Below are 21,870 nucleotides of genomic sequence, written 5' to 3'. Positions count from 1 at the left end.
GGGTTTGAAGATGCAGCGAAACAAAGGTAATGCTTTGAGACGTCAGTTTAAGGCGGGACGCTGTCGGTCAATGGGGAAAAACAATTCATTAAATTATAGATATCAATTTGAAGCTTTAGCCGTCGATCACTGATGTAAATATGAGGAAAAAATGCACTGTAACAAAAAAATAAAAATACATTTGTAGCCGTTCCAGTTCACAGAGGAACGATTGAAAAGTGGGATTTTTAAAAGCAATTTGGATTCAGTGGTAAAAGTTTGAGCACAACGACGCTTAGCCTTAGCTGGACGGTCTTCAATGGTTCGATCCCTGGACGGGGCCTTTCTGTGTGGAGTTTACATGTTCTCCCCGTGTCTGCGTAGGTTTCATCCGGGTACTCCCTACCACTAAAAACATGTATAATAGGCCAGAATGAATGGGAGTATGTGAGTGAGTGACTGGTTGGTGGTGACGCAGATTAGCAGCCTTGCCTTTTTTGTCTCATGTACCTCTTGAGTGGTTCAGTTATACTCCCTTCCTTAAGGATCTTCAATATTATTACAAAGTGAATGACGAAACTAAGATTATTCAGTATTTAATAATGTGTTGTTTTCAAAGTGAAGCTGAAATATTCTTAAAATCAAACCTTTTAATGAAAAACATCATAAAAACTAACTTTCCTTAGATATTAACAGGTTGAGTGGATCTCCCTGGTCCTCTCCTCACCTGAAGATGAAGATGAAGAGCATGAGGAGCATGCAGAAGGTGGCCACGTTGTCCATGGTCTTCATGAGGACCACCAGCTGCCTCTGCAGCGCCGGCATGAACCGCACCAGCTTCAGCACACGCATGAGGCGGAAGGTCCGCAGCACCGAGAGGCCGCCGCCCTGCTGGCCCACGATCTCCCACACACTGAAGACAATCAAATATACACAAGGATTGGCTATAGAAAGTATTACAGTATTTCAAGTACAAATCGGTGTGCATTATACTGTGAGCCAGTGGCATTTGACAGTACATCTACACAGTGCCACCTACTGTTCTGGAGTGTGCATTATTAGGTGGAGGAAAGCTCTTCTCTTGGGTCCTCATGGTGGGGAGCTGACATTTCTGTAATACCACCCCCTGGTGGCGAGGGGTGACTCCATAAGACACTTGGTAAACAGGATTCTAATAGTGACTTTCCACCTTCCGTCTTCAGTCTGTCTCCAAAGAGCTTTATTTTTTCTAAAATTTGCTATGACCCATGTGACATCACTGGGATAGGTGTCATATATTTAGCCACGCTGGTTTTTGTATATCAGCAATATTAAAAACTGAAGCCTTAATCTATGATTGATAGACTCCGGAGCCCTGCGAGGGCTGAATGGAACCTGCTGATCTCTGTTAGATCTATGGGCGAGACACTGCAGGTGATGAAATGGCCATATTTGGATTACAGTACAGTCTTATCTCGATCACAGCCTTTTGCAGAACACGTGGATACCAAACATGTCAATATCTGTGAATAAATCGCTCGCTTTAAAATGAACATAATATAACACGGAGTTAAACAGCACTTTGGAGATGATTTGGATTAGGAAACAACATTATAAAGCCTGATAAAGGTCTCCATAACTAAATGTACCCCTGTGCATTCAACCCACACAAAGTCTTCAAGCGTTTACAAATAGCAGAATGTCGTACCTGATGACCACGATGATGCCGTCGAAGATGTTGTACGGGTTCTTGATGTAGCCAAAGGGCCCGTAGACCAGGACTTTGAGGAGCATCTCCAGAGCGAAGAGGCTGGTGAACACGATGTTACTGATCTCCAGCGCGTTGGTCAGCTCGTCCGGCTGCGGGGGGAAAAACACACAAACTTTTAGCTTCAGCGCTTCAGGTTAAGATTGAGAGTGGACACATGAGGCTCCTGTGTGCACCTCAGTGTTGATCTGTACATTTTACAATCTGAAATGACAAAAGGGTCTCATTGTTCTCACTGAATACAGGCTTTACACACAATAAAAGAGGGAGTGAAGTAGACATTATCACTTTCCTATCACAAGTTTTGGAGACACATGTTTTGGAGACACATGCATGATGCCACAGTGGAGATCAAAGCAGCGTCTTGTATAACGTGGCTCCTGTGATGCACCCGCTGAACCCCCTCATGTGAGCCCCCAGTCGTCTGACGTCTGCCGCACTGTGCTGACACGTCCACTGTATATTTAGATCAAAGAGTGTTCACATCCTTACGGCACGTCAAGCAGAGAGAGGCGGCGATAGCAGCGAGACACAGACTGACTGACTTACATACGTGTGCCGCGCTTCCACATGTGCCGTGATGAAGAGCCGAGAGTGATGAAGGACTGGCTTATCGGTGCAGTTTAAGGCAACAAGTACATGATGGGAAACACTACTTTGAACCTCCTAAACCCTCACCTGAAACAAGCACATTTTCTCCTGATCAACTTTACCCGAATCTAAAAGCTTATTGAAAAAAAAAGCATCAAACAGAGACAAAAACGAGACGAAAATGAGGACGAAAACGCGACAAAAACGTGACAAAAGAGCGACAAAAAATGACAAAAAAAAACATAAAAAATGACAAAAATATGGCAAAAAAAGTGACAAAAAATGACAAAAAACAACAAAAAACATAAAAAATGACAAAAATATGGCCAAAGAAGTGACCAAAAAAATTACAAAAAACCCAACAAAAAACATAATTTTTTTGAACAAAAATATGAACCGCCACTTAACGTGGTGGAGGGGTTTGAGCACCCGAATGATCCTGGAGCTCTGTTGTCGGGGGCTTCGTGCCCCTGGTAGTGTCTCCCAGGGCAAACAGTTAAATCTGGGTCTCCATTATTTAGATTTCGCTGCTGAAAATATGCACACTATGGCTTATTTTTATCCATCCATCCATCTTCTTCCACTTGTTTGTTTTCCGGGTCATGTTTTTGTTTTTGCTGAATTTAGTCACTTTTTTTAAAAAAGTTTTTTGGGGGGTTTTTTGTAATTTTTTTTGTCACTTTTTTGGCCATATTTTTGTATTTTTGTATGTTTTTTGTTGTGTTTTTTGTTATTTTTTTGTACAAAATTTTGTCACTTTTTTGCCATCCATCCATCCATCCATCCATCCATCCATCCATCTTCTTCCGCTTGTCCGTTTCCGTTGGAGCTGCCCAAATCACATTGCACCAGCGCCTATAAGGCCTCCTGCAGGTGATGGTGGGTCCACAGAAGGTCGGCCTCACAAAATAACCGGGCCTGTTGGTCTCTCATAAGGGGCTCCTGAACCGCTCTTTGTCTGACCCGTCACCTAGGTGTTGGTCTCCTTTATGAGAGACCAACAGGCCCAGATAGAACCATGAGGCCGTCCTTCTGTGGACCCACCACCTGCAGGAGGAGCCATAAGGGGCTGGTGCAATGTGATTTGGGCAACTCCAACAGCTGCCCCCACGACCCGGCAACGGACAAGTGGAAGAAGATGGATGGGTGGATGGATGGATGGCAAAAAAGTGACAAAATTTTGTACAAAAAAATAACAAAAACCCCCAACAAAAAACATAAAAAATATGGCAAAAAAGTGACTAAATGCAGCAAAAACATGAAAATGAAAACATGTCAAAAACACGACAGAAACAGTGACGACAACACGGCAACAACAGGAGGGAGGAAAAATCGTAGATAGTAGGTCTTAGCTTTCAAATCAGGCGTTACTCTGATCTATAGGCTGTAAGCTGAGAAAATGCTAATGCTAATGTTAAGATGGGGTTTAAGAGGTTCAGGGGGGACACAACAAGCAAAATTAATCTTTTTCAATTATCAGGGTTGGGCCTACCAAATGACAGAAAACTTGCAAAGCATTTTTTCCCTCACATTTATTTGAAAGCCCTTTGATTCATCGTGAATGCAAATGATGCTCTGCATATATACTTCCCAATAGCTTATGGAGATTCAAATGCAGACACACTGTATATATAGGAGCTCCTTGGAAATTGGAGCCCGGCTTCACAGTCATATCCATAATTGCATAGGGACTCTCCAAATGCTCGTCCACTAAACAGTTCTCCTGTGCATCAAATTCAATCTGTGCTTTTAAAAAAGTATCTCTATAAATGGGACTTCTCCATTGTCTGTTGTGTCTGGTTATGGGATTATGAAAAACCCATGCATCCTTGTACAAACTCCAGGGGCCAGTACTTTTTCTCCACATCACTGGCATAAATATGAAAAAGTCTCTCTCTCGCCTGTACACTCACCGAGCACATATTCGACAAGTGATGAATTCCTGCTCATTTTTACTCATACAATAAAATGCCTTTGGAACTGATATCTCTACCACCTGCACCTGAGTCTTTTCTTCCTTTTGCTGTTGAACGTGTCTGTTTGATGTTGGAAATGCCCGGCAGACTCCTCCCACCCCCAGAGCCGCGCTGGTATTGTCCCTTTAACTGCTGTTCAAAGGCCTACATGAATACAGGCTGCTCATAATGCTCGCTCATGAATAGATGAATGCCCTCACATGGAGGAAACGTGCACCTGCCGCCGACGTAAAGTGAACATAAAATCACAGGAGCAGCTGCTGTGCTGCTTTGTGAGCTCTTTTGTAAGGGCGTATCATGCATAAGTTTATGATATTTCAGGCTTTTGAATATTGAAATGATGTCCATGTAAAGAAAAGACAGTAAGAGGTGTCAGGGTTTATAATTGACCTGGAGTGCCCTCTGCAGGAATATATAGAGCCACCAGGAAGCCTTTATCTTCCAGTGCTGTCATTTTCAGCAGCTGTAACTGACCTGAAGTGTCCAGAAGTACAAGGTGTTCAGAGCTCAGAGACATCACCAATGTGAGGAAAGTGTAACCATTGCCACTGTTGATCAAGACACAAAGGCTGAAATGTTTAGACTGGGCCCAGAAGGATCTAAAGACAGATCTTTCAAAGGTTTGATGGACTGATGAGATCAGAGTGTCTCTGGATGGACTGTGTGCATAACTTCTTGAAGAAGCATCCTTTAAACAGGGGTGTCAAACAAACAAGATGATTTAATCCGGCCCCTGCCGTGTAGAGCATACATTCCAGAGTCAGTGTTGGGGGTAACGTATTACAGAAGTAAAATATATTTTTTCAGTGACTGAGAAATATAACATATTACTTACACAAAATACCGGAATATATTAGTCATTTCAATTCAAGTAACTCGAGTTACAAGTGCGTTTACATATTTGAATGAAAAAATGCCAATTTTATTAGGGGGGGGGGGGCAAATAAAATTCAGCACCAAATCAAGTTGGCCACTGGTATATACGATTTGCAGTTGTAACTACGCCGTCAAAACAAAACATGAGAGAATGGGAATAGCAAAGGAAATGTTTGACTGCACTTTTGCTCGGTGGCATTATTACTATTTTCAGTTTATATTTTGCCAAAAGTAACTCAGAAGTAACTCAAAGTAGTGTAACTCAGTTACATTTCTGAAACAGTAATATGTAATACAAACACATTAAATGTTTAAAGCTGTAACTACTAATAAAGAATATATTACAATTTTAAAGTAACTTGCCCAACACTGTCCAGAGTATGTCAAAAAAAAAGTAAGTCTCATTCCTGTGCAGAGTTATTAATAACCAGAATGTTCATTCTAGCCACTAGGGGGCATTACATTTAAAAAAAGGAAGGAGTTCCACACGTGTCCAGCAGAGGGCACTGACATAATAAGAGCGCAGGATATAAACAACACATTATAAATGAGTAAATGAATAATGACTATGTAGTACTTTGAGGGACTTGTGACACAGGCTTGTAAAGTGCAATACAAGTGTGAGCCGTTGTTATTAATGAAGCTACAGTCAAGTTGGGCCTTTGACCAAATCACAGTTTATTATTATTCATTTATTGGAAACATTTTCTCTATTATATGCGGCCCGCGACCCGCCGTGGCAGCTGAATTTTGGCCCGCGACCCACAATGAGTTTGCCACCCCTGCTTTAAATAACTGGCAGTAGGTTTGGGAGTTGAGCTTCAGTCCATCTTCAACTTAAAATGGTCCAACTCTTCTTTAATAATGCTGTATCTGTCGATCCATCTAGTCCATCCAGAGACACTCTGATCTCATCAGTCCATCAAACCTTTGAAAACTGTCCTGAGATCATTCCTGACCCAGTCTGAACATTTCAGCCTTTGTGTCTTGATCTGTAGTAGCAATGGTCACACCTTCCTCACATTGCCGATGTCTCTGAGCTCTGAACACCTTGTACTTCTGGACACTTCAGGTCAGTTACAGCAGCTGAAAATGACAGCACTGGAAGATAAAGGCTTCCTGGTGGCTCCATGCGTCATATATTCCTGCAGAGGGCACTCCAGGTCAATTATAAATCCTGACCAGCCGAGTGTCTCACCTCTTACTGTCTTTTCTTTACATGGACATCATCAATAGTGGCGATGTCTCTGAGCACTGAACACCGTGTACTTCTAGACACTTCAGGTCGGTTACAGCTACCTTTTTTGGGGGGGTTTATGATACCGATAGTTTTTACGATACCTATATTAAAGTATTTGTCATCTAGAGCAGTGTTTCCCAACCAGGGGTATGGGGACCACTTAGCAGGAGGTACTTGGAAACATTTCAGATCTAAAAAGCTTTATTGTTTTTAACACAAAACACAACTAAACACCAATAAATCTGAGTTTATCGGATCATTTCTAAGTAATTGGCTGCACCTCAGAGTTCAGGGGTTCTATTTCTGAATCGAAATGAAAGACTCAAGGGGCACGAGAGACATAAAAAGGTTGGGAACCAGCTCATAGTTCCCCGTATCTGCTTTTGATATTTTTATTATTTTTATCAATTCTCTACTGGTATCGTACCCAGCCCTAGTTACAGCTGCTGAAAATGACAGCGTTGGTAGATAATGGATTCCTGGTGGCTCCATGCAATATGGCTCAGTGATCCCGTCCCAACATTTTGGAATTTTCAAGAGGGCTGCATCCCACTGACCAGCTTTCAACGGTTTATTTCGGTGTCTGACAGATATCTTTTCCTTTAGTGTCTGCACTTGGTTCAGAGCGTGGACCTGCTTTGGCCACGTACGTCCTCTCTTTACAAACATCAGCATCAACTGGGACACGTCAATCCTGCACTTTCACTCAAGAGATGGAACCGAGTACTTGGACCACCCGAGCCCGGAGTCCGTATGTTTACAGGTGCACTCATGTTCTCGTCTCCATTCCCCCGCGGGCCACACAGTAGGCCTAATCCCTCCCCCATTACCTTGTACGCACACAGACGAGCCCTGTCTTCACTCACGCCGGCTCTCGAGTACCTGTTCCTGATCGCGCCGAGGCAGGAGTGCACTTTTACGAGGTGAGACTTGGGGCTCGCGGGACATCTGGCCTTCATTGCGCTCTCTCCGAATCATTATTCCCTACCCCGGCTATTCCAACCGTCTCCATGTTACTCATTCCCAAGTCATCGTAGCAAGATTACCGTAAAAAAGCACTGGGATGCACTTTTTATTCCTGGAGAATGAAGCGGGCTGCACTTTGGATTAGATTTGCAACAAGTTTTTTCAAATAAAGGCTCAGTTTCCGCATTAATATTTGAGAGAGGACTGCAATTTGGACTGATCAACGGTGACAAGAATCGCATGCATTTCAGAAAGCGTTTGGAGCAGGTTTTGTTAAAGGGGGGGTATTATGCAAAATCGACTTTTTCAAGCTTTACATCATGTTATTATGTCATTCCCTCAGTAAAAACATGCCTGAAGTGTTGCCTTGGCACATTCACGTATTTCTGAGTAATCTGTAAAAACTCTGATGGCGGCCATTTTAGGGATAGGTTTGCCTGAGTCCTCCTAGGAACGCCCCCACCTCCTGGAGACGCCTCCGAGCTTTCGTCACCGGCCGAGTAACCAACCACTGCTCCTCAGCAGAACCCCCTCCCCACTGATGCCACAGACAGCGTGTGGAGGGGGCGTGTCGGTAAGGGTCAGAGGTTCTTAAAGAGACAGAGGCCTATTTCAAGACATTCACTACAGCCATTTTGAGAGAGACATTATATACAAGGCAGTTATTCTAATTTACTGCATTTACAGACCAACAGAAGGTTTGGTCATCATTGTAGTGTGATATAGACTGGTGCTATGTGATTGAAAAAAGCAGATTACCCCCTCTTTAAATGAAAATAATCTACTGCAGGAACCTAAGTGTAGAATTCATAAAGAGTCATCAAACGTCCTGATTTGTTCTTCAAAAATCTTGATTTCCTCCCACTTTTCTCGTCTAAAGCGTCACACTGTTCCTCACTAAGACAGTCTGTCCATGGGAGAGCACTAGAGTACCTGTAAGGGCATGGTGACACTCGCCTCAAACAGGTCCATTTGGGCGAAGCACACGGCTGAAAACATTTCTACAGAAAGTATCAGACAAGCATCAGGCCCGCGGTGGATACGGAGACAAGGGTAAACCTCGAGGACAGAGACGAAAGCTGAGATTGGCAGAGGAACTTCAAATGCTTCACAATTTCAACTTGAGTCCGTCTTTGTTGAATAACCTTCTGAAAGCGAGTTCTCTCTTTGCTCAAATCCACACAAACACTTGTTTAAAACACTCGTCTGCTTGTGTTAAAGCCGCGATGGTGCGCTCTGTGTCGTGCAGGCGAGGGCTGTGCAGATCGTTTACATTTTTGAAGGTTTAATTCACAGAGTTTGGCTACAGTTTACGCACAGCACATCTCTCTCATCAACAAGTATCTTTGCTCGCCAGAACAGTAGAAATACGTCCAGGATATCTCATCGCTCTTGCATTGTGATCTCCTGCTAACACAGTCTGAAAGCATCATGAAGTCGAACTGAAAAAACATCTGGTCACCCTAGAAGACCAAGACTTCCTTTATGATTCCTGTGAGGAGACATACTAAACCAGGAGTCCCCAACTGGCGGACCTGGGTCCAGAGCCAGACCTTCAGAGGGCTTTGTCCGGACCCCAAAGTCTTTCATTCTCTCAATATGCTTAATATTTTTAACAATTATTTACACATTATTGTTGACGTTGAAATAAAATGGCAGGATTATTGTTTCATTGCAATGCAGATAGACAACCTGTACTTATGTTTTACATTTTTAAGACTTTGACTGCACAAAGTTATGAAAGTAAAGTTTGTGGACCTCGAGCTGGTTTATTTGGGAGCCCCTGCACTAAAGTAAAACTGATTTGATAATCCCACATGTCTACTTTGTACTAGGGCTGAACGATTAACAATTTTATCACAATGTTTATTACATCTCGCAATTCTGGCCCATGTAGTTGATGTCCGTGGTCCATAGAAGCGCCACCACAGGCTTTGTTTACTTCAGTCTAGTTAAGGTGCACGGTAGATCGTGGATTTACAGTGAAAATATCAGTGTTTATAAAACAGCCGCTGCAAAGGACTAATGCTTTTCTCTCAGTTAGCATTGTGTTAGCCGCCGCGCTAATCACTCCATTCAGTGAGTCCCTCACTGCTACACGCTCTGATGATCAAAAACTCCCTCACCTCCCACTGGATTCACAGGTTTTTCCTCCACAGAGATGGGAAAGAGTTAAGAGTCGCTGCAGCTCAGTTGGGACTTTTAGAATCTAAAGGAGGCTCATGTCTGGGGATGTTTTGGATAAAGATACAACTTATCTCACACTCACACAATTAAGATGCAAATAACAAGGAAGTCTTTAGGCTATGTACAAAAAAATGACAGTATTACAGTATACCTGTGGTTCCCAAAGTGGGGTCCAGGACCCCCTTGGGCCCTCAGAGGTACTATAGGGGGGCCCCCAAAGCCTGTCTACAAAACAAGTACTGCACAGCAGCACACGTGCTTCACAGGAGGTGGGTCTCCGGGCGGCACTGCCGTCGCCCCCCAGGTCCTTATGGGTCACCCCAGCGGCATCGAAGGATGGGGACAAATGCAGAGGACAAATTTCCCTACGGGACAATACAGTATTCACCTTATTCCGGAGCCTCGAGTGGGCGGCGCCATGAATTGTGCCCGCCCCTTTTCTCCTATGTGTTAACATGGGGCTGGAGAAGTCCACATAAAATCAGTCTCTACACAAAAACAAATCCGTTTTCAGGCCGCGCAGAGAAACGCTGCAGTGTCGACATGTCGGTGCAAATGAACATTGGACATTTTACACAAATCAATTGACTCAATCGTCAGATTTGAGCGGAGAATATTTTCCCTCGCTCTCCGTTTAAATGCACGGGCTTCGCGCTCGGCCGGAAGTGTCTGTACAACGGAAGTGCCGAGACAACGCAAAAAGTGGCAAATGTGGGCGGGGCGGAATAAGGTGAATACAAACAAACTAACTAACTAACTAAGTAACTAACTAGCAAAAAAAATAGGCTACAGTCTGTTTTAAAGTACATTTATTTGTACCTAAACCAGTACTCTACACCAGATTTTAGCCTATAATCATAGTAAGATGTTTCTTTAAATATAATTTTAGCGGTAAAATAATAAGAACATTTCTTTAACTAGAGTAAATTATTATTATTGGGGGCCACAGGAAGATTTCTGATTGACACGGGTGCCTTTGGGAATGGCTGCAGTGTACAATTTTATACATGTGGCTATTTTGAATAATAGTAAATAATAGTTTAATCCGTTGTAGTTAGTCAGTTGTAAACATTTCATGAGCAATAACATCGTCTCAGTTTATGATGTATTTTAGTTATAAGCAACAATGTTATTAATGGTAAATTGGGATTTATTTATTTTTAAATATTGATTTCTGGCAAAATCGTTCAGCCCTACTTTGTACCCTTGAAAAAAACTTGCTGGTCCCCCAACTGATTCAAATTCACCTGATCTTTACAACGCTCAAATTGCCTTTACTACTAAATGTAGTGCTGTTGAATTAGCACTTAGCCTCAGTATTTAACATTTTACTGAACGTTCATGAAATAAAAGAACAAGTAAAACTCATTCAGGCCAAATCTACACATACAATATAAACTGAACTAAGGCTAAAACAATAGCAGCAAAAGCATAATCCTGAACTTTCCACTCTTCACTCAAAAAAACAATTCTTTTCCCCCATGCATCAGAAATACTGGTGTTAATGGGAAAACTATAGAGCCATCACTAATGTCTGCTGTCATCATTAACTTATCAAACATGCTTGTGTTGGATTAATGTCCCCAGAGGAGCGCGGACCCCTGGGGGCCAGATAAATGAAGGGCCCCCGTGTGTGTGGCGCTCTGACGGCAGCGCTAATGATTTACAGCAATGTTAAGAGGCAAAGTGCTCCCCATGTGGGACAGTCTCATCCAGACAGCAAGTGCTAACGTAGTGTCACCTGGTCGGGATATTTACAATGGTCAGTGTAATGGAGCTAATGCTGTTCCAATACTACTTGTTTCAATCCAATCTGACACCAGTCCAATCGATTCCCACTCTAAAGACTAAATGATGGCACATACCGTTGGTTAAGGCACAAATCTGTGGAATCGGCATTAAGTCCCACACAGGTTTTCTTATTTAGCAGGGCCGGCAAAGAAATGTGGCTTTAACCTCTTAACTCCCGCCTGAACCGAGAGCATTTTCTCCACTTCAGCTTCACCCAAATCCTGTAGGCCAGTGTAACACCTCATTTGAAAGCTGAGACCGACAAAACTAAATTGATCTGATATCTGATATTTTTCATCACTTTTTTTTGTTGGGCAGTCATCTCATTTTTGTCAAATTTCTGTGCCTTTTTTGTCAAATGTTTCGATTTTTTCTTTTCATTTTTTTTCACTTTTTCGTCAAATTATTCGCATTTTTTTGTCAAATTCTTGTCACTTTTTTTTTTCATTTTTTGTCACTTTTTCGTCCATTTTTTCTCCATCTTTCGTCAAATTTTTCTCACTTTTTTGTCAAATTTTTGTGCCTTTTTTGTCAAATTTTTCTATTTTTTTCTTTTGTCAATTTTTTTGTCACTTTTTCGTCAAATTATTCGCATTTTTTTGTCAAATTCTTATCACTTTTCTTTTCCATTTTTTGTCACTTTTTCGTCCATTTTTTCATTAATTTTTTCTCACTTTTTGGTCAATTTTTTGTCCATTTTTGTAAATCTTTTGTCACTTTTTCGTCAGTTTTTTCTCACTTTTTTCCCATTTTCATCCTTGTTTTCGTCTCAGTTTTGTTGCTATTTTCACTCCTTTTTTTCCCAGAAGCTTTTGGATTGGGGTAAAGCCGGGGAAAATGTGCTCGGTTCAGGTGGGAGTTAAGGGGTTAATTTGCAAATAGCAAGAAGGGAGAGGTTTTCCCGCTAGCCCCATAAAAAAAAGCTGATTTCGGAAGTTCTTTTTGCACGGCCTGTTGTCGAGCATGGAGCACTGCTTTTATCAATGACCACAGGGCTGATTGTCCCCGCTGCAGCGTGGGCCGCCGAGCTGCGTTGCTATGGGCACGCACAGCGCTGAGAAAATGTTTCTTTCCTCACATCTCTGTTTCACCACTTCGAGGAGAGTTATGAAAAATATTTGTTCAGCGATGCCAAACAAAAATCCTGGTACATGTGGACGGTAGAGCTGTTGAGAAGGAGACAGACTGCAAGTGCAAACTTAAACATGCGCGACTGTCACGGAAAAACAAAACTCCATGTGTTTCTGATGAGCCTGTTTTTTGAAAAGAGCTGGATCTTTTCTGTATGTTTTAATGCAATTCTACACAGATGCTACCGAGGAAAGATAAGAAACAGCAAAGCAGCCGCGCTGACAGCGTGAATTAAAGCTTTTGCTCAAAAAACGATTTGTCATAGCAGTGGTAGCCAGATTTTCTCGCTGTAGTTCCGATAATGTGATTTCTCACTCTGGAGTCTTTTAAGGCGAGACAAACATTGATTTTTTTTTTAACGCAGTGGTCATTTTTGAGATTAGCTGGCTCGTCTTCACCCTTAATATCTTTTAATGCCAAAGGCTAAACTAAAGTCACATAATTATTGTTTTAGACTATTTGTCTGAAATCACTAAAAGTTTGCCATATTCCACCAACTCCCAGGTCGTCTCCATTCACAGAAACATGACTTTTCATGGCTTGGAAGCAGCTTCAGGCACCACACAATTTTCGATTTATCAGAAACTCAATGTCCACCCGAGCAGCCAAAATGTTTATGCATTCAATGATCTTCTCGCATATGACTTACTGCCTCAGCAGCTGGTCCCAGGCCAACCACACCACTATGAAACCAATACAGTCCCTATACAAACAAACACTCAAAGTTCTGGATAAGAAACCACATCATTTTCATCACTGCACAATTTATTAACTTGGGAAAATCTTATCAAGTTCACAAATATGTGTTTAGCATATAAAATCCTTCATGGCCTTGCTCCTCCACCTCTTAGTGAAATTCTGAGTGTAAGGTCCGACACCAGTCGCCTAGAGGAACATCCAGAGGAGACTGTGTCATTCCACTCAGGAAAACTGCGTTTAGTCAGTCAGCTTTCTCTTTTAAAGCTTCAAAAGATTGGAACAACATACCAACAAAATCAGAGAAATCAATAGTTATAACATGTTCCGTTCATCATTAAACCGTTGGCTCCTTAGCAAACAAACATGCCTGAACGTCCGCCGCCGCTTCCTTGAGTCGTCTTGCATGTCCTTCTTATCTAATCTCAACACTGCTGCATTTTAATGATTACTTTCTTTTTTACACCTTCAATTATAACTGACTAATGTTATTGACTGTATCTTTTAATCTGTATTGACTGTATCTTTTATCTAACTGACTCTAGTTGTTCATGAACTCCTGCTTGTGCCTCGTCATGTTGCCTCCTGCATTCTCACTTAAGCTCTGTCGTGCATGAACTCTTTGTTGCACGTTTGTTTTGGTGTCTTATTCCTGCTGCTGCAGCAAATGTGATGTTTATTGTATTTTGCCATGTAATAATTTTTGTGGTAACTTGTTTTACCCATTTCCAGGGTGCCTACTGTACATCTGGCCGAGGACTAGAGACGAAAACTAGCCTTTTGGCTAACTCTGGCATTTTTTACAGTTGAGCTGTTACGTTAATATGCACTGTCCTTGCAAAAATAAATAAATAAATAACACTATGCAGTCTTTTACTTTATTTTAAAGATTTTTTCCAATGTCTATTTCCTACACTGATTTATTTATTGAACTTTAACCCCCCCCCAACCCCCAAATGTTATCTTTTTTTTCACTAAGAACTAACTCGCAAAAAAACGAAATAAGATATTGAAAATCTTTGTCTCTAATATGTCACCAAATTAAAATCTGGTTCGATCCATTACATTAAGTGTGTGTGCCAGTGAATGAAAGAGTGTAGGGCACGTTGTTTTGGAGGCAGACATGACGTTGACCTCTGGCCTCCTTACTGTCCCTGACACTGAGCAGAGCCAACTGTCTGCTCCCTATCTCCCACGGTACACTTCAGTGAGGGGCTTGCTTGCCAGTGCTATAGAACACAAGTGCACTTAAGGATGTGAAGTGGATGTGTAGATAAAGAGGACTCTCTGAGTTCTTTTACTTCTTTTTTTTTCAAAGGGGTACGAGGCAAGGTAACCGATTGTCACCGACACATTTCTTCAACATACTCCCTTAAAACAGAGCAGGTAAATGCTTCAGAAACTCCTGATAAATATACTTTCAAAAACTGGATTTGGCACTGGCTGAAGGATGGGTCAAATAAAAAATATCCTAACTGAAGAGTTCTCAGGTATTCAATGTCTTTTCTAAATGTCTAACTTTAGTATTTGACATCAACAACTATCATAACTGTTGAAACACAACATTGCTACATATAATGAATTTGATTATTTTCTCTTAATCAGAAACTCCTGAATCAGTATTTTGTTTTCAATCAATCAATCAATCAAATTTTATTTGTATAGCGCCCAACAACAACCAGAAGGTGCCCAGAGCGCTTTCCAGGATAAAACAAGAATCATAGTAGACAACAATAAATACAAAAACACATAAAAACAGCAGTCGAGTCGGTGGCTATGTATCGAAGGCTTTCCTGAAATAATGTGTCTTCAACTGTGATTTAAAAACACTCAACTCTGTGATGTTTCGAAGCTGGACCGGAAGTGCGTTCCACAGCTTTGGGCCTTGTGCAGCAAATGACCGGCCTCCAAACTTTTTGTATTTGTAAGTGACGAGGGAGGTGTGTTCAGAGGAGCGAAGAGTTCTGACTGGTTCGTAGACCGTTACTAATTCGGCAAGGTAGGCCGGGGCCAGACCATTGATGGCCTTGAACACAAACATCAGGACCTTAAAGTCCACCCTAAACGCCACCGGGAGCCAGTGGAGAGAGCGGAGGACTGGGGTGATGTGTGAGTGTCTGGAGGTGTTGGAGAGGAGACGAGCTGCTGCGTTTTGTACCAGTTGAAGCCGATTGAGGAGTGATTGGTTAAGTCCAGTTTTCACCAAAATCCAAAAGTTATGCTATTCTTGGGTAGCACTTGACCAACCTAGGCCCATAATAAAAGAGGTTTGGTTAGAGGCATTATATTTAATCCACCTTACCTGTAAACGAATGTGTGTAAACTCCTAAATTAAAAGTTTACAAAAATGCCTGATCCCAGATGAAAAAAACATGTTTGTTATTACACACATAGCATCAAGAACTGCAGTATTTCTTTTGGATATTGAGAAACAATAATATGAAATGATAAAAGTTCATAAGCCGCCATCTGTACAGGGTTGCTCAAGTGTTGCAGACGTTTCTAGATTGGGGGGTACTTGGAAATGTGAACATTTCATATGTGAAAAGCTCAAGAATCACTGCCTTAGTTGGTAATTTCTTTTTTAGACTAAAGATCGGTTGTACATATTTGAAAGTAAACCCCTCCAACTACATCGGTGTACAGTATTTTGCCTGCTGCAAACTAGTCTGCAACTCGTTACTTTACATAGATAGAATAATGTTGAGGTGCATAAATCAAGCCTTTCAAACGAAATATAACCAGGTTTCAAAATGTCTCCAAATGGTAATATCAATCGATGACACTGAGCCGGGTCCCAACCCTCTAACACAGCAAGGCCAACTTGATTTCGTCTGTCCGGGCTTCCACTGATGCTTTTCCGCTGACTGTTTCTTAAAGCGTGGTTCTTATCATTATTACAAACATCCTCACTGGAGACACAACACAGATTAATCAGACTGTTGGCGGAGCTGCAGGCAGACATGTTGGATAAGTGTGGAGAGGGTGTCTGCTCTATCTCCATCGCCTTTAAGAGCATTCCCTTTTATGGCCGTCCTGATGGAACACTTGTGACCGTGCCAGCTACTGTGTGTGCCACAGCCAGTGAAGCTGTGGCAAGCTCCAATGGAAAGTCAAGAAAACTGCATGGAAGGAATGTCCTCGACTCAATCAAACCAGAAATTGGACAATATTTGAGAAGAACTGCTACGACGAACACGTAAGAAGGAGACCTCGATCTGGGAGGCGGTTGAAAAAGATGACAAAATTCAGACACAGCATCCAACAAGAGCAAGCGCCAATTCCCAACAGTCGCCCCACCGAAACCCATTGAGTCTGGATACATTTTATTTGTAGACGCATCTTGTCCATATTTATTATCGTAGCCCTGTGATGATCTTTCCCTCTTGAGATGAAAGCGCAGCGGGCCTTTCCCCCTTCGTGCTGAGCTTAGAGTGTTTGGCCACGTCCTGCCAGAAGACATCGCTTAAAAGTCATCCGTGTTTAGATTTCACAGCGCTGGGCTTATTGTGCGTATATCCACAGTTAGCGTATCCGCAGACAGTGGCTGGTTGGGTTGCCAGATAAGAAGTAATACCCACAGGCTGAGACATTGTTTATCCAGCTTTGTCCCAGCTCAGAAACGCTGGCTCCGAGATGACATGGCAAAACTCCCAACGCAAGGAAATAGACTTCAGTCATTTTGTGCACTGACAGTGGTGCGGATGGTGGTTGCTGCTTTCTGGTTCAGTTTAGAGTGTAGACACAGTAAAAGAAAACATAGCCTTTTTTTGCTTCCAAAGCCGATGCTGGGGGTTTGAGTATCTGCTGATATCTGATATAAACTGATACCAATACGAGATGTTACAGACCAACAAAATATTAACTAATACATGGAAAAACATTAAAGAAGAATTACTGGACTTAAATGTTCTTGGGGAGCCTATATGACAGCTTAATTAGGGCACATTAACATAAACGGATGGAGTGTGAGATTGACAGACGGATCGGTGCGGCGTCAGCAGTGATGCGGTCGCTGTATCGGTCTGTCGTGGTGAAGAGGGAGCTGAGTCGGGGCAAAGCTCTTGATTTACCGATCGATCTACGTTACCACCCTCACCTATGGTCATGAGATTTGGGTAATGACCGAAAGGACAAGTTCGCGAATACAATACACTGCTCCTTCACGTCGAAAGGAGCCAGCTGAGGTGGCTAGGGCATCTGTTTCGGATGCCTCCTGGTCGCCTCCCGTGGGAGGTGTTCCAGGCATGTCCTAGTGGGACAAGGCCTCGTGGAAGGCCCAGGACACGCTGGTGGGACTATGTCTCCGAGCTGGCCTGGTGTCGCCTCGGGGTCCCCCCAGAACAGCTGGAGGAGGTGTGCGTGGATCGGGAAGTTTGGGCATCTCTGCTGAGACTGCTGCCCCCGCGACCCGGCCCCGGATAAAGTGGAAGAAAATGGCTGGATGGATAATATAAACTCACATAAAGTGAGCTGATCATTACAACTCGTGCATTAAAAATATTATTATTTATTTATTAATTTGTTGGTCGGGACAGTGCATGTAAACACACCATGACAGATTGTCTTGGGCTAATTTTGCATCCGTTGTCCCACACTCGCACTCTCAAACACACTCTCATTCATCCTGGCCTATTGTACATGTTTTTAGTGGTAGGGCAAACCGGAGTACCCGGAGGAAAACTACGCAGACACTGGGAGAATATGTAATCTCCACACAGAAAGGCCCCGTCCAGGTGGGAATCGAACCCGGGACCTTCTAGCAGCGACGCACAACCAGTGTTAATTTCGTCGACTAAAATGATCCAAACTTCTACTTAAAGTTGCAGTGACCGATAGCCACCCTGAAATGTGATGACAATATCCCACTCAGCCAAAACGGGTACACGTGCGACGAGACTTCACACAACGCTATTAATTCACCAGAAAGCATAAGTTCAGGTGCCCAGACTGAACCTTTAAGTCCTATACTGTTCTCTGGAGCCTTCATTGTGTTTCGCTGTTTGTATGAATCATTTAGAGAAAGGCACTTTAAGTTGAGCAGACATCAATTCTGAAAATGCGCCGAGGCGACTGGGAGAAACTGTAACAAAATGTAAAATATTCTCCTTTTCCTCAACGAATGACTTTGCGTCTTTATTTTAGGTTGGCCCATAATTCATAACAAAGTGACAGTTTTCAGTCCGTGCATCGCGAACGCCACCCAAAATCCATCAGAAACTCCATTAGAGGCGGGAGTGGCAGGCTTTTGTCATCTCATTTTCATAACGCTCCAAATTGGTGATTAATATGCACGCTCCCAGTAATCAGCCCCTGCAGGGACGTCCATTAGCCTCGGCAGACGGAGCGCGCGTGTTGATTCATTTGGAGGATAATAAAGTTATCCCTTTATTAATGACGGCTCCACACGAGGGGCTGTTTTGGTTTACTCAAAAAGGACTAAACACGGACTCAAAGGCTGAGTCCAGAAACCCCCGGCCTCCGTGATCTACTGTTAATGCTAAACTCCATTACAGCGCTTAATCGAATATTTTTTGTATTCATTGGTTATAGCGTTAGAGATGGAACAGTTTGTTAATTGCTATGGCAACGGGGGAAAAGCTTTTCACTCGCGCCCCATGGATGGGTTTGTGATGATGTGAAGATTTAGCATGAGCTACTTTTGCTTTATGGCTTCCAATCTGAAACAAATTACCTCCCATTATATAGAATCAGCGAGGAAAAAGTATGGCAGTGGTTTTGGTGCTGGCTCACGCCCAAAGTGGTATTGATGAAGCTATATTTCAGCCCATAGTTTATTATTCCTTCAGCTCGGCGGCCTCGCGCGGACCGTTAGCTCGGATCCTGCTCTCTCGGAGACGTCCAACCAAGCGAGGGACTTTTCGTCGGGCCGTCTGGGCAGCTACGACGCTCCTAATGACGCAGAAGAACTGTGTGCCGCATTCATGACGGAATCTCTTTAAAGGCACGCCGCGAAACATTACAAGTTATGTAAAAGAAAGCAAGAGTTTTGAGGAACAGCGATGCATAGACACATGCTCCTAAAGTTATTTAAAGGAACAGGCCACCGTTTTTTTCCCATTCTGTGATATGTTCTTGCCTGAGCTTAGACGAGTTGATACGTACCTGTCAGGTCTTTGTGCCCGTGGAAGAGCTCGGTCGCTTCTAACTTTCCCCCGTTTGGAGCTATAGGAATATACTGGGAGAGGCCAAATGCTAACAACATCCTTGGACAGCTACGCATCAACTCGTCTAAGCTCAGTCAAGAACATATCTAAGTATATAAAAACGGTGGCCTGTTCCTTTAAGCAGGTGATCTAATACTTGTCACTTTAATGAGAGTTCATTTTGACACATATTTAATTTTATCGTAGGCCATAAAGTTCATTCACACTTCACAAGACAAAGTCACTTTAGCCTTTTAGCCATGGAACTGTTATCAGTTATATGGATGTTGTGGCTAACAAAATTGCTAATAGCAAAGCAGTTTTTAGAGCCTCGCACAAGATGACAGCGTGAAGACAGTCGCAGGAGAATCTGCAGGTTTAACAAAGCAGCCAGCTTTTATACCAAGTAGGCTGGTTTACAACAAAGCATTCTTTACCAGGACACTAAAATAGAATTCTTTAAACAGATGTCATAAATACAACTGTAACACCAAGTGGACAACTGTAATCTAACTTTATTTCATAGTCACTCAGGTCAGCAGGAGGTCACAGGAGATAGCAGAGAAACAACTGTTATCTCACTTTAAGCTAAGAACATTATATTTAGAAAACTGCAAACAAGAAGACACATATTTCCACAGTTACAAGACGTATCAATGGTTACAAGGCAAAAGTGACTTGATTGTGTTCTGCAGGGTGCAAGAACAAGAACTTCTTGCGCCTTGTGAAGTATGAATGAGCCTTTAGTCTTTCATTTAGATCTTCTAAGTTTTGGTTTAATTGTATCATCTGGGATTGAAAGGTTCACTGTAGTCACGTTTCAGTCCCGTCTTTTCGTTTTTTATCAGTCGACTAAAGTATCTGGAGATTTTAGTTATAATTTCAGAAACGTTCTCTGTCAACACGGAGCCAGCTCTGAGAGACACATGTACCAGGCTAGGACAAGATTTTAAATACAGTATGCGTTCAGGGCCGACCATGGGCCTAGGTGACCAAGACGGCTGCCTCGGGCACCATCATTTCTTAACCCTATGAGGTCCATGCTCCCGCCATGTACAACATCGGCGACTTTCAGATATAACCTTTGGAACGGAAAGTGAGAGAGACTTGCGGCCGTTTGTGTTGGAAACTAGAGATTTCAAGCTCACGTCCTCCCTGTCCTTCTACATCTCCGGGGAGCTGTGTAACATTACAGTGGAAATGTGTACATTTACATCAGAAGTGGAGGCTCCTCTAATTGACTGTGCAAAACTTCAAATCATAACAACGTCGCCCAAGAAGTGACCTACTGTTTCAATCCAGCACACCAAAATAAAAGCGCCATCTTATTCTTCAGTTCAGCAGTTTATTTGTTCAACCTTCTTTCTGCCTAACTATTAACAGACAAAACACTTAAAATGTGTGTATTTAATTATGTTCTAGAAATGTTGCAAGTACCTGCTGAACTAATCAATGAGACGCGCTGTGTGCTTTTATTTTGGCGTGCTGGATCGAAACAGGAAGTCACTTCTTGGGCGGCGTTGCTATGATTCTAAGTTATGCACAGAGTCAATAGAACTGCGGTGCGCTCCATTCACAATTGCTCATGCACTGATTAAAAAAACAAAAAGACAGATGATAATAATTATCATAATCATAATGAATTTGTTTTTCCACTAAATTGCATGCGCTGTAATCTTTCTGGAATTAAAACAAGAACTCTCCGCTTCAGATGTCACGGGACTAAAGCCGAAATGCCGTCAGTGACTGGACTTTCACTGTCAGTCCACACATTCAGACTGGATTGTCCGTGTCACCTGTGGCTCATGGTAAGTGGTGGATTGTGACGGCGATGACAGAAAAACACAAGGTGCAGCTCAGAACAACTAACATTTTTATGAAGTCAATACTGTGATTGCTTCAATGATTTGTTGTGTAACTGTGGTTTGAGAATATGCTGTAATTGGCTAAGATTGGCTTGATCTAATCAGCTGCAAAAGTCCGTCCTCTTCCAAAACATTTAACCCAGAGCCGTTTCCAGATCAATATTACTGTGCAAATCAAATTTTCCCAGCAATACCAATCTGGCTTTATCCATTTTCTAAGAAACAAACAATAAACTTTTTCTCGACAATGATCGTATAGAAGAAAGGCACGCGTACTTCAACAGTTATGAAAGTGCGAAGACAAAACGCAGAAAGGGGCTTGTAACTAGAAACAGACTTTATCAAAAAGGAAAAAAAGGTCCGACGGAGGAGTGAACACAAGCTCATCGCCCGTAAAACACCGGCATCTGGAACGGCTTACAGGCAGTGGGCCATCGGCCGAAGGTAACCCCGTCGTAAAGCAGGGCTCCTGCTACACAAGACCCACAATGGCACTAAAGCGTGTCCGTTACCTCACCAAAAGGTTATGTAACATTAACAAGGACGCACGTGCCAAGAGAACGCTGCAGAACGCCAAGACCACAATACCGGGCGCGCGGTCGCGGGAGGCAAGCATAGCAACGGCGCAAATGTTAGTGTAGAACATGCGTATATCATT

At 42.6% G+C, this 21,870-nt stretch overlaps 1 protein-coding gene across 10 annotated transcripts in view; it reads right to left on the bottom strand.

The window, feature by feature from the left end:
• The window catches only part of cacna1g (calcium channel, voltage-dependent, T type, alpha 1G subunit), a 347,077-nt gene that overhangs the window by 203,067 nt on the left and 122,140 nt on the right, over positions 1-21,870 (bottom strand). For all 10 annotated transcript variants that reach the window (XM_079577933.1, XM_079577934.1, XM_079577929.1 and 7 more), the window contains exons 9-10: positions 1,667-1,818; positions 707-892 (exon numbers count right to left, since the gene is read on the bottom strand). In XM_079577933.1, the coding sequence (XP_079434059.1) occupies positions 707-892; positions 1,667-1,818 (338 nt within the window). The remainder of the gene's footprint in view (positions 1-706; positions 893-1,666; positions 1,819-21,870) is intronic.

The sequence above is a fragment of the Gobius niger genome (genome assembly GCF_951799975.1).
Source record: "Gobius niger genome assembly, chromosome: 19".
Lineage (NCBI taxonomy): Eukaryota > Metazoa > Chordata > Actinopteri > Gobiiformes > Gobiidae > Gobius > Gobius niger.
Note: the sequence above shows the minus strand (reverse complement) of the source record. Positions and strands in the feature narration are given on the sequence as shown.